The sequence below is a fragment of the Lissotriton helveticus genome, chromosome 7, assembly GCF_964261635.1.
Source record: "Lissotriton helveticus chromosome 7, aLisHel1.1, whole genome shotgun sequence".
NCBI classification, from domain to species: Eukaryota; Metazoa; Chordata; class Amphibia; order Caudata; family Salamandridae; genus Lissotriton; species Lissotriton helveticus.
In genome coordinates, this window is record NC_136068.1 from 1192147157 (window position 1) to 1192159345 (window position 12189).

Genomic DNA, 12189 nt, shown 5'->3' on the forward strand with positions numbered 1-12189 from the left:
CATTTTTGAAGGCTAGCCTTTAACCTTCTCCTATCTTTTTTTATGTTTTGATTCTGTTATTGTCTTAGGTCTATGGGTAGATTTGGACATTTCCTACAATGGATCTTTCTTGATGACTCTGGAGACCAAAATGAATTTGACCAAATTGGGTAAAGAGCCACTTGGTGAAGCTATGAAAGTTGGAGAAATTGGCAGAGAAGGGTAAGGCGATTTTAGAGGGAAAATGTGACAATATGGAGAATATAACAATATTTATCATTGATTCATTTGTGGGTGACTGGTGACCTTACATGAATTTATAGCCGTGCAATGAGAAGGTAACCTGACACCATTATGTATATTTTTGTACAAGTATCTTTTTACTGCATTGTAGATTTTTTTCCCAATTAAAAAACACGTTGTAGTGAAAAGGGAGCCCCAAGCCTGCCACCTAACCACACCACTTTTGCCCCATTTGATGATGTCAGTATTGAGAACCAGCCTTCTCCAACCAGTGAGGTCCATGTAAAAATAACAGGCTGGCACTAAATTTGAAATTACCTGATCAATTAAAAAAAAAGTTTATGAAAACATCGATAGAACTTGAGCTTTTTTTTTTTTTTTTTTTATTTATTTTTTTTTTTTGTATTTTTCATTACCTTCCAAAATTTATTTTTGGAAACAATTTAGATGAAATTTGAAATGGGCCTTTCTAGTCAGGCACTGAACTTGAGCTTTTTAAACTGCATAGAAATGCCCTGCTTTAACACAAGCCTGTCGCGCTTGCGAGCTTTTCAAAGACTCCACAGTACTTAATTTTTTTGTGATGCGCCAGAGGCGGCTTGTAGGTGTCGGTGCAGTGGGATTTAGGGTGTGTTTTCAACAGTAAACAGTTATTTGGGCTCAATAAACATGTTATAGTAGAGATGAAGAGGTCATATACAGGGCTTTAAATGGAATGAAAAAAGGAAAGGGTCTCTCAAACAGGTGTGGCCGACTAATTAGGACATGGCTTAAAAAGTAATCTAAAAAGCTGTCCTTAGCATAGTGTGCTGACTGACTTGTATTTTGCTGCTTCTGTCATTGCTTTCAGATACATTACAACAATTAACATTACACCTACAACAAGCCAGGACTTTTGGTTTTGTCAGTGGTTGTTTACTGCATAAGATAAATAAGCAACAACTATGGCTTCCTTGTATAGAATATTGACTATGCTTCAGTTCTGAAATGATGAGATTTTGACTGAACTTTAACGAGTCTCTTTGAAGTTACACCAAAGGCAGTCAAGGGTGGTAGGTACTGCTGTAGAGTTAAGATTTGTTTTCACCCTGAGGGTGAGAGCAAAAATGGAGAGCCCGATCGGGACCCGTCTCAGCACCTGCGTTTAAGCACCGGCAAGACCCAGTCCACTTAAAGCCCTGGTCATATATATATTCTTCAAAATTGTATTGTTGTTTCTGAATATTGATGTTTTAATCTGTGGATTTCCAAATCTAGCACGTTTTTTGTCAATCTAATTTTAACTTTTTTTGTAAGCTTTTTGCCTAGTTAGATTGCCCTCAGCTCAGTGAACGCCTCCAAGAGTAAACTGCCTCAAACGCGTTTCTGAAAATATTGGGTATCATTATACCGCAATGAAACGGAGCTGGCCTGCCGTTTAAGTCGGGCATAGACCGAGGATATTGTTGTATACAGTCAGTGGGAAAAGATGAGCACTAAATTCAATCAAATGTGAAGGTTTGGAAAGAAGTCCGTGTTTTTGTGCGGAAGCCAGAAAATAGAAGCGTGTTGTAAACTGTTGAAGCTACAGCATACTTAGCTTTTTGCAGGCTTTAAATAGCGTTATTGTCCTTGGGAGAGGCCACGCCCTCCAGTGACGCACATCCTCTCTTGTTCCCTGGCCGCAGCCACCAATGGATGAGTCCGGGCAGTGCCCTCTCCCTTGAGGCCGATTGCTTCCATTTAAAACCCACAAGGCTTTTTAAGTGGCTATTTGTGCTGTAGTTTACAAGAGGAATGAAACTGTTCTCTGATGGGGAGGCGCGGCTAGGAAAGAACATACTGTACACTAACCTTTATTTATCCATTTTTCTTTCACCTTCCCATCACAATGTGTTTGGCTTCATCATTCTGTGGGTTTGTATTTCTATGGTGAGTGCCACTTCTCTCAAATCTGTACTGCGATTTCGGTTGTGTTATAGCAAAAAACATTTGATGGGTTTTCTTTCACTTGTTTTCTTTTTTAAAAGGTAGAGATTCAATCAGGGGTATTACTGGACCTGGGTTTCGAAGCAGCTAACAGGTCAACCAATGAAGGTGGGGCAGACATGTCAAACAATGGGGCGAAGCTATCCTTAGAACCAATACAAGAAAATAGAGTGTAAACATGTAGAACAAAACAAAAAACGTGTTAGTGGATTTGACAGTGTTTATAGGCTACTGACAGCTCTTTAAAAAAGGGTTGGGTGAGACAACCAAAAAGCAGCGTTTTCACAACTGTATTTCAACACAATGCTTTGTGCCAATTCTCAGAAATGTTCTTCTATAAAATGGCAATGAGAACATGAAATATTTTTAATTCCATCTTCAGAAAGATACCCTTGTGTCACTGGTAACCAAAAGTACGTTTTCAGTCCGCTCATCAGGACGTTGCAACAAATGCTTGTTTGAGGTCGCATGCATGTGCAAGTCTCGGATCACAGAGTTATGGGTTTGCATATCTGATTTCTGGATGGGTCACATGCAAGTCTCAGGTTTGAGCCCTAATGCATCTTAAGTTCCTACTAAGTATGCCTTGATCACAGCTCTCCTCTGAGCTCTAACATTGTGTTTGTTGTTTTACAGCAGATGTTATCCGGATTTTAGCACTGACATCACCTCTTAGCTTGTCTACATTATCTAAGGAACTACACAGTGTCTAAGTAAAGTCTATATGTTTACAGAAGGCATGGATAGATTATGTCAATAGAGCTTTGTCTGGCTATATATTGCCATTATTATGGCTTCACAGTGCTGCAGCATTCGAGTATACTGTACTGTATTGTAGTTGTATTTATACACCTCCTAGCGAGTCACCAAAACTCGTTTCGCTTCACACTACTCCTTGGAATGTCATAAATGGAACAGTGCGAGTCATAGGTGTGGCATATATCTGGAGTTTTTTTATGTTATGCGTCAGGACCAGAGTTATGCTCTTAATACGTTTTGTAGCAGTACCTCAGCATTAATTTTTTTTTTTTTTAAACTTTATTTATTGATTTTCAAAAGAAACAATACAAGAAAAGAAAAAGGCTGCACGATACAATATACAGTGACTTAATGGCACCTGTCACTCAGGATTACATCACTTTTTACCACATAACCTAAGGAAATAAAACGTATAAAAATGGGCACATTTCCGGCACAATGAGCCAGGCGGGCGTGTGAATATATTACTCAAAGAACAGGAGAGTGTGGGCGGGGGGCAGCCGTAGTGCGATCAGTAGTTTCCAGTGAGTCGCTGCTGAGGGAGCAAGCTGAGGAGCTGGCCCCGGCGGTTATGCGATGTAAGTAGGAAATGAGGGGAGCCCAGATATCAGGGGGGCGGCTAGCAGCAGGCATCAGATCCCAAAATTCACCCAATAATGTTTGACAATGGGCAGCTTCGTTAAGCCAGCCAGCTACGGTGGGCGCCGGTTTACGCCCCAGTGGAGCAACACACTGCATTTGGCAAGGACCAGAAGCATGGCTGTAAGTTTGCGACTAGCGCTAGGGATATGTTTGGCATAACCAAGGAGACATACCAACCAATCAGGATTGACTCTCTCGAGTGTGATGTCGCTAATGGTCGCACATACAGCCTGCCAGTAGGTAGAGACCTTGAAGCACAGCCAAGCGAGATGCGAGAAGTCACCAGCGGGGGCCGAGCAGCGTGCACACCTGTCGCTTGCAATGAGCCCTATTCTATGCAGTGAAGTAGGTGTGCAGTATAGCCTATGCATATACTTAAAATGTATTAATCGCAAGCAGTAGTTGGGCGACAGGCACTTTATCTGATTGCAGCAATACAGCCAAACGTCTTAAGGGAAGTCCATACCAAGGTCCTCACTCCATGCTGTGCGAGTTCTGTCAGTACTAGCGGGGGAGGCGGCGAGAGAGCATAGAGCCTGGTGACTGACTTATTAGGGGATCTAGAGGTGTATACTAGTTCAAGGGCAGCCAGCATTGGGGAAGGCTTCGGAAATGTGGGGTTCATGCCTTTACAAGTAGCTCGAATTTGATAGTAGAGGAGCCGATCTAGTGGCAGTACATCTCCGGGAAGGGCGAGGAAAGTATAATCAGGATAGATATCAGCAAAAGTGGTAAGGCCCAACGACGCGTCGCGTTTAGCCATGCCTTGTGTCTGCAAGGGAGGAAATGCCGTATTACTAGCTAGCGGCATAGAGGGAGCATGCAGTATGGAAAAGCCAGCAAGCCTCTGGAGTCTGTCCCAGGCCCAGCGCAGGCTTTCCACAGTATCAACCTCGCCACGTGGGGGCCTGGGCGCAATAAATAGTGCAGTCTGGAGCGGCCAAGGGGCAGCAAGAGCTGCCTCGAGGGCAACATGGGGTTGGAGGGGTTAGGGTGGATTCAGAAATGAAGAAAACTGGCTTGGGTACAAAGCGCATGTAAGTGAAAGTCAGGCGCACCCATGCCCCCAAGAGGCAGGGGAAGCGTGCGGATGTTGTAGGCAATCCTTGGTGGTCTGCCAGCCCAGCCCAGTGCAATTATGTGTGAGTGCAATTTACGTAAAAAGTGCGGGGTGAGTGGGAGGAGGATATTTATAAAAAGATATACAAATTTCGGGAGAACTACCATTTTTGCGATGGCAATACGTCCTGCGAGAGATAAGGGGGAGTTTTTGCCACACCAGTAGCGTGCCTCAGCATTAATTTGAAAAGGAAATGAGTGAGAGATAGGTTGTTTAAGCATTCTATTGTAATTGTTGGACAGAAGTGTGTGGGTGCAGTCTGGCCTATGTCTGAAGTGTTTTGATTTATGGAAATAGGTGTAACAGCTGAAATGGTGTCATAAACAAGTGTGTAGTCAGAGCCAGTGATTAGTAGACATTTTGTAACCTCATGGCTTTTGTGCTTTTGGACTTTAATCTCTGGTTCCTGTAATGACACTGTCAACATGCACGATGACCAACACCACAGCAGAAACATTATCTATTTTGAAAATGTAGCACTGATGCCACCACTTCAACCAGTCTCAAGGCTAGAATTCCTCTGCCTTAATTAGATTAGGCAAATATGCTGGACAACAGATTTTATCTCATGAAAGTACTCTGCTCAGATTTGAGAGTAGAGGCATGGTTTACGTACTCTCTCCATTCAAGCACTGCTTTCAGAACAAGAATTATTCCTGGGTACTGTTCCATTGCTGTATGTATATTCCATGAGGTAAATAATCTACCACACTCCAATCCACCTAGTCTACCCCACCCCGCTCTAATCTACCCCACTCTACTCCTGTCTACCCCCCTCCACTCTAATCTACCCCACTCTACTCCAATCTACCAGACTCCTCAAATCTACACAATGTCACTTCAATCTTACCCACCCCACTCCGATCTATCCCGCCCTAATATACCCCAGTCCAATCTATCCAACTCTAATCCACCCTATCAAACCCACTCCAATCCACCCAATCTACCCCACTCCACTTTTCCCCAATCTATCTCCCCCACCCCATTCCAGTCTACCCCTCTGCACTCTAACCTACTCTACCACAATCCACTCCAATCTACCCAGTCTATCCCACTCCAATCTACCCCTCCACTCCAATCTACCCCTCTCCACTCCAATCTACCCCTCTCCACTCCAATCTGCCCCTCTCCACTCCAATCTACCCCTCTCCACTCCAGTCTACCTCACTCCACTCCAATCTACCAGACTCCTCAAATCTACCTGACGCCACTCCAATCTCACCCACTCCGCCCACCCCACTCTACCCCCCCCAGCCTACTCCAAACTACCCCTCCCATATCTACCCCACCCCAATATACCCCATTCCAATCTACCCTACTCCAATCCACCCAATCTACCCTACTCCACTCTTCCCCAATCTATCTCCCTCCACCCCACTCCAGTCTACCCCTCTCCACTCTAACCTACTCTACCACACTCCACTCCAGTCTACCCCACACCACTCCAATCTACCCACCTTCACTCCAGTCTACTTCACTCCACTCCAATCTATCAGACTTCTCAAATCTACCTGACGCCACTCCAATCTTACCCACTCTACCCCACTCCACCCACTGTACCCCACCATACTCCAAACTACCCCTTCCATATCTACCCCACCCCAATATACCACATTCCAATCTACCCTACTCTAATCCACCCAATCTGCCCCACTCCAATCCACCCAATCTACCCCTCTCTACCCTAATCTACCCCACTCTTCCCCAATCTATCTCCCTCCACCCCAATTTACCCCACTCCATTCTAAACTGATCTACCCTACTCCTCTCTACCTCAATCTACCAGACTTCTGACTACATTCTTTTTCTGTATACTGATTGGAGTGTGTGTGAATCTTATGCCTCCTTAATATCTTTGCTAAATGTTTACCAAGTGCTTACTGCAGACTCATGACTTGCGCATGCTGAATCTTGTCAGAGTGCCTAGGAAGCGTCTATCTCTGTTAAAAGGCTGCAGGGTGTTTGTGGCAGAAAGGTGGGCACTATATTAAAGCTGGCAGCAGCTGCAGGCAGACTGGGGTGCTGCCTGCAATCCTCCCTGACAGCTGCCCGGTGTAAAGCGATCAACACCCATTCTGGGGTATTAGGCACTATATAAATGCTGTTACAATACTATACAATTTGATACGTGATACATTTATGGAACTCCTAGAGTCCTTCATCATAAAAGAGAGGCACCATGCTTCGTGGCGAATGGTACCTTCAATCCCAGCCTCCTTTTCTCTTGTAGAAGGGGGTTGTGCTAAAGTACGTCATGGACCTCTGTAGCTAAGAGTCACTTCCTAAAGGTGGTTTGAGACCTGATCTGGCAAGTGGTAGCTTCCTTCTGCTATTGTGCAAATGCCCCGTTCTTTGATATCCCTCACCCCCAGAAGAAAGATACACTGTAGGCTGGTCTTGAGGCCTTGTAAGCAGCCTCCATTCTCCCATTGAGCCTCTGCTGCCTCCAGAGTCTTAGCTAGTATCTTAGAGCAGTTATCGCCATACTCTGGTTTTCCAGTTATTTAGGCGAGACATCTGCATATAATCTATGTTTAAGTAACCTTGTTATCAGACACACGCTGTCATCTCACCAGTCCATAGTGTGAAAGGAATGGGGACAATAGAATAGCCTTCATCCAAACCGGATCTCCCCCCCCCATTCCACATCTTATGGCCCTATGCCACGTGTCAGCGCATTATCCAAGCATTGACTGTTTGCTTGAAGTTATAACTACCATAAAACTCGCCACAGTGGCAGATAGAGAAAAATGGAAGCATATAGTGTGTGCTTTTCCCTTCATAGAAATGAAAACGCGAGATCCCCCAAAGCCTTGCGCCTTCTCACAGTAGCAGGCTGCTTCACTGCCAAAAGCTTCTGTCCATGTGTGACCTTGTGCTAGCAGCTTTATCTAAATGCCAGTTTAAAACAGTGGCAGAGAACGCAAAGGCTCATGAAAGGCAGCCAGAAATGTTACCAGGAGCACGTTAAAGGCAGTCAGAGTTATTTGTATTGCTGTTCGGTGGGGTTTAACATACTCGTGCATTATGGTAGTGCTGTGAAAAATAGCAAGACCTGTATTCGCACAGATGTTACATGAACAGTCACCTACCGTTCTCACAAGCTCATTTATTTCAACATAATGGTACGATAATTTTTTATGTATGAAATACAAAGACACTGTCTATACATTTTTTTTGAAAATTTCTTTATTAGCAAATGTGCAAGAACAAACACATCAGTTCCGTAATTAGTACAAGGTGCACATTTCGCAGTTCCTATATGCCAGCAATGGTAAGTCATTTATCAATCATTTTCATTTTGATATTTATCCAAACAATCCTCCGCAACTCCCCCCACCCATTCCCTCCCTCCCCCGGCACTTACGTGGACACATTAATCACTCGTAGTACTTGGCTCAGGCGAGTATTGCTATTACACAATCATTGTTTCCACACAGGCCTATGCAGGACTACATACAGTATGATGTACACATGTTCTTCTCACAGTGCACCTAGAACCATTTTCTCTCAACAGTTCAGCATTGTAAGTTAGGTCGGGGGGGGGGGGGAGACCACCTACTCCAAGTAGATCACTCTTTGCCTTAACTATCAGTAAGTGATGAAGTAGACTGGGTGTCATCACCTGCAGCAAAGGCCTCCAACATAGCGTTCCAGTCTAATGATATTAGGGTCTTCCTGAGGCCCCTACGCTCTTCGCGCTGCAGTGACATACCCTCCGCCTTCCCCCAGCGCACCACCTCTGACTGCCATATCTCCGGGTCTGGTGATCTAGCCGACTTCCAGCGCATTGTAATGGTACGCTTGGCAAGTAATAGGGCTAGGTCTGTAAAGCGTGCAGCTACGCTTCTTTTCCGTTCTACAGGTCCCAGCCCCAGTATGGTATATTCCAATGAGGTGTACGGCCTGGAAGGAGCCAGCTTATGTAAAGCGTCATGGACCGTCTTCCAATAGTATCCCAGCTTCGGGCAACTCCATATTATGTGTAGTAGACGCGCGTCATCTGCGCCACATCGGGGGCACGTAGCGGGAGTGTTGGGGAACATCGCATGTAAGCGATAGGGTGTGAGGTACGCCCTCTGTAGGATCATAAGTTGGATAAATGTAAATTTCGGGTTCCGTGACACTTTCTTTGGGAATTTGAGGATACGTTCCAATTCCTTGTCCCTAACTGCTCTCCCTAAATCTCCCTCCCACTTGTCTCGTAATGGCTATAGTGACGTTGCCCTCCCCGTCCGTATGCCACTCGTTATCCATTTCGTCAGGTGACTACCCGATCCCATGAGGTATTGCATTGTGAGTAGTGGGTTCGTGGGGGGTTCTACTCCGTTTGGAGCCCAAGTCTTAGTAATATAACCCCGCAGCCCGGCGTGCAAAAGGAACAGTCCCCCCGAAGTATGGTGTGTGACGCGGAAGTCCTCGAAGGACATAATTCGACTATCCGCGAAGAGGTCCCCTACTTGTGTCACTCCTGCATCGCGCCACACCTTTAGGATTTGGGTTGACAGTGGGCCCGTTCCCGTCGGGATCCCCAACAGCGGAATCGTGGGGGCGTAAGAGGACATGGGGGTCGTGTATTTCACCGCTCGCCTCCAGCAGCTAATCGCAAGTCGGAGCAGGGGCGACGAGACACTGTCTATACATTTAGGGCTAGATGTAGGTAAATCTTTTTTACCGATTCTAAAATACCGAATTTTACCGATTCGGTATTTTAGAATCGGTAAATTAGATGTAGGTAATAATTCGGTATTTTTTACCGAATCGGTAACATTCGGTAATTACCGAATCGGTATTTACCGATTCGGTAATTGACATTCATTCCTATGGGCCTCCAGGCCCATAGGAATGAATGTCAATTACCGAATCGGTAAATACCGATTCGGTAAAATTGTGAAATGGTCAAGGCTGGCAGGGTGGCACTTTGACACCCTGTTGCACCCCTGATTAGTGCTTGTGTGCCATGTCACATGGCACAGGTGTACATGCACAGATTTGCATATACATATGTTGGTGGTTCCTGGTGGTAAATAACACATCCTTAAAGCCCTGTGCCACTGTTTACAGTGCCACCTTCATCTCAAAATACAGATTCGGTAATTTTACCGAATCGGTAAATTTACTGATTCAGTAAATTTACCGAATCTGTATTTTGAGATGCCCTACATCTCATCCAAAATCGGTATTTTCGGCTGTTACCGACCGGTATTTGGATACCTACATCTGGCCCTTAGTATAAGAAAACATGTTGATTATGATAGGGAATTCAGATTTATTTGATTAATTGGCAGTTTATAGAGAACCACAAATTGGACCAAAGAGGATTTTTTTTAATGTAGCTGTGCTCTACTGAATAACCAATTGCTATCTTTTTGTAAGGGATGGATACTGGTACTGTTGATCTGAAAGAGACCATTAGTTATGGATTCCTCACCTTAGAATTACCCCCAGGCTTCACCTAAATTCAGAGAATTTTTTTCTTCAGCAGTACCCCTGCACGTCGGTAGATGGCGTCTGTCGACACTGCGTTCATCGCTGGCGTCATGATCGCCGTAATGACGTCGCGGTATCTACTTAGGCGCTGACGTTGATTCTTTCTTTTTCCGCTCCAGCCAACACAGATCCGGAGAGAGCGGTACATCGAGCCACTATTTGACTCTTTTTTCGACTTTTTGTCGACATCTTTTCGAGTCGTTCGACTCCTGGTGCACAGGGATGTCATCTCAGTGGACCGGCTTCAAGCCTTGTGGCTCCTGCCACAAGCTGATGTCAGTGATGAACCCCCATCTCGTGTGCCTCTGGTGTCTGGAGCGCGACCATGACCCGAAGTCGTGCTCCCACTGCTGGGCCATGGCCCGAAGTCTTTGGGAGAGCAGTCCTGAAAGCTTCTGGAGGCCCGGCAGTCGTCTCTGTGCCGCTCAAGGTCCTGGTTGAGATGGAGGTTACGGTTACGGAGCCATCACCACCACTCCTCGTCTTCGGGTAAGTTGAAGCACAAAAAGAAGGCAAAGAAGCACCATCGCTCTTTGAATTCTTGACATGACGTGGGATGCAGAAGGTAGTCGTCCGGCTCTGCCCGTGGAGCCTGTTGGAGCCTGTTGGGTCGGCTCCGAGCCTCCCTCTCTTTCCAGGAGCCAGAGAGACCCCTGCCCAACTTCATAGCTTTTACGAAGCCCTCCACTCCATCTTTGGGCAGCCCGACTCCACCAGCGCGCCTTCGGGCCCCGCAGACTTGGCTGGGGGTTCTAGGCCGTTGATGCCGGTGGCTAAGGCTCTGGTGCTGCAGGGCCCCCATGGATCCAGGCTTGGATCGGTGCTGGTCGACCTTACGACACCTCTTCCATCTCTGAATCCATTCGCGACACCGCCACCCCCTCCGACGCAGGTTTTGTCCCCAACCGACGTCGACCCCAGCCTCCCCATCGATGGACAAGGAGCTGGACCGGCATCGACCAGCTTCGGTGCCAGCACTGACCAGTACTTTCGTACCCCTGTTCTCCCCTGGTGTTCCCTATTGCCCTGAGTGGCTATCAGAGGAGGGTGAGAGGACTGGGAGGGGTCTGTGGACCCTCTGGAAGACCAGTTAGAAGAACCGGACTGGAGAGAGGAGTTTGGTGAGGCAAGTGATCTGGACACCTCTTCAGACCTTTGCATGCTATCTCCCCCTACCGTGGCTACGGAGGAGGGTGCATCATACGCAGTGGTGTTACGTAGGGCGGCTGAGGCCTTAAACCTTGAGCTTCCTAGTGGCGGTCAGGGCTAACCTCCTGACCAAGGTGCATCAAACGGCGGCGGCCTCTTCATAGCCCCTGCTGCCGTTCAATGAGACCCTCACGGACATCCTTCTGGGCACTTGGTCCGAGCACAACACAGGGGCACCTGTGGATAGGATGATAGCCCAACGCCTCCGCTAGGCCCAGGATGACCCCATTTTCCTCTCCCAACACCCTACCCCAGAGAGCTTAGTGGTCCAAGCCTCGACTTCCAAGGGCGCATTCCCTACCTGATAGGGAATCCAAGAAGCTGGACCATCTTGGGAAGAAAATGTTTTCTTCCTTCAGCTTAGGAATGCGGTCGGCATGTCTCTTGGGCCGTTACTCCCATTCTGTGTGGGATACGGTCGCACAGGTGCTGCCAGTGTTAGGAGGAGGCCTTGCTGTGCTCTCCCGTGCAGTTGCCGAAGGGGGAGACGCAGTGAAGTTCGCCATACGATGTGGACTGGACACTGCAGACTCACTGGGCAAGACGATTTCAACGTCCGTAGCCCTGAGACGCTACGCCTGGCTGAGGTCCACTGGCTTTTCGGGTGATGTCCAAGCTACACTTTTGGACATGCCCTTGTTTGGCGACAGAGCAGACAACACGCTTGAGCGCTTTAAGGACTCTAAGGCTACGACCAGGTCCTTGGGCCTCGCTTCTACCGCTCGTCCCTCGCAATCTGCTTTTCGCCCCCTTCATGGCTACAGAAGGGGTGCACCGCC

General features: G+C 46.8%; 1 protein-coding gene across 3 annotated transcripts in view; it reads left to right on the forward strand.

Annotated features, from left to right (window-relative positions):
* Nucleotides 1-12189, forward strand: part of TEX2 (testis expressed 2) — a 664178-nt gene that overhangs the window by 572856 nt on the left and 79133 nt on the right. For all 3 annotated transcript variants that reach the window (XM_078654347.1, XM_078654349.1, XM_078654348.1), the window contains exon 8: nt 69-201. In XM_078654347.1, coding sequence (XP_078510473.1) covers nt 69-201 — 133 coding nt within the window. The remainder of the gene's footprint in view (nt 1-68; nt 202-12189) is intronic.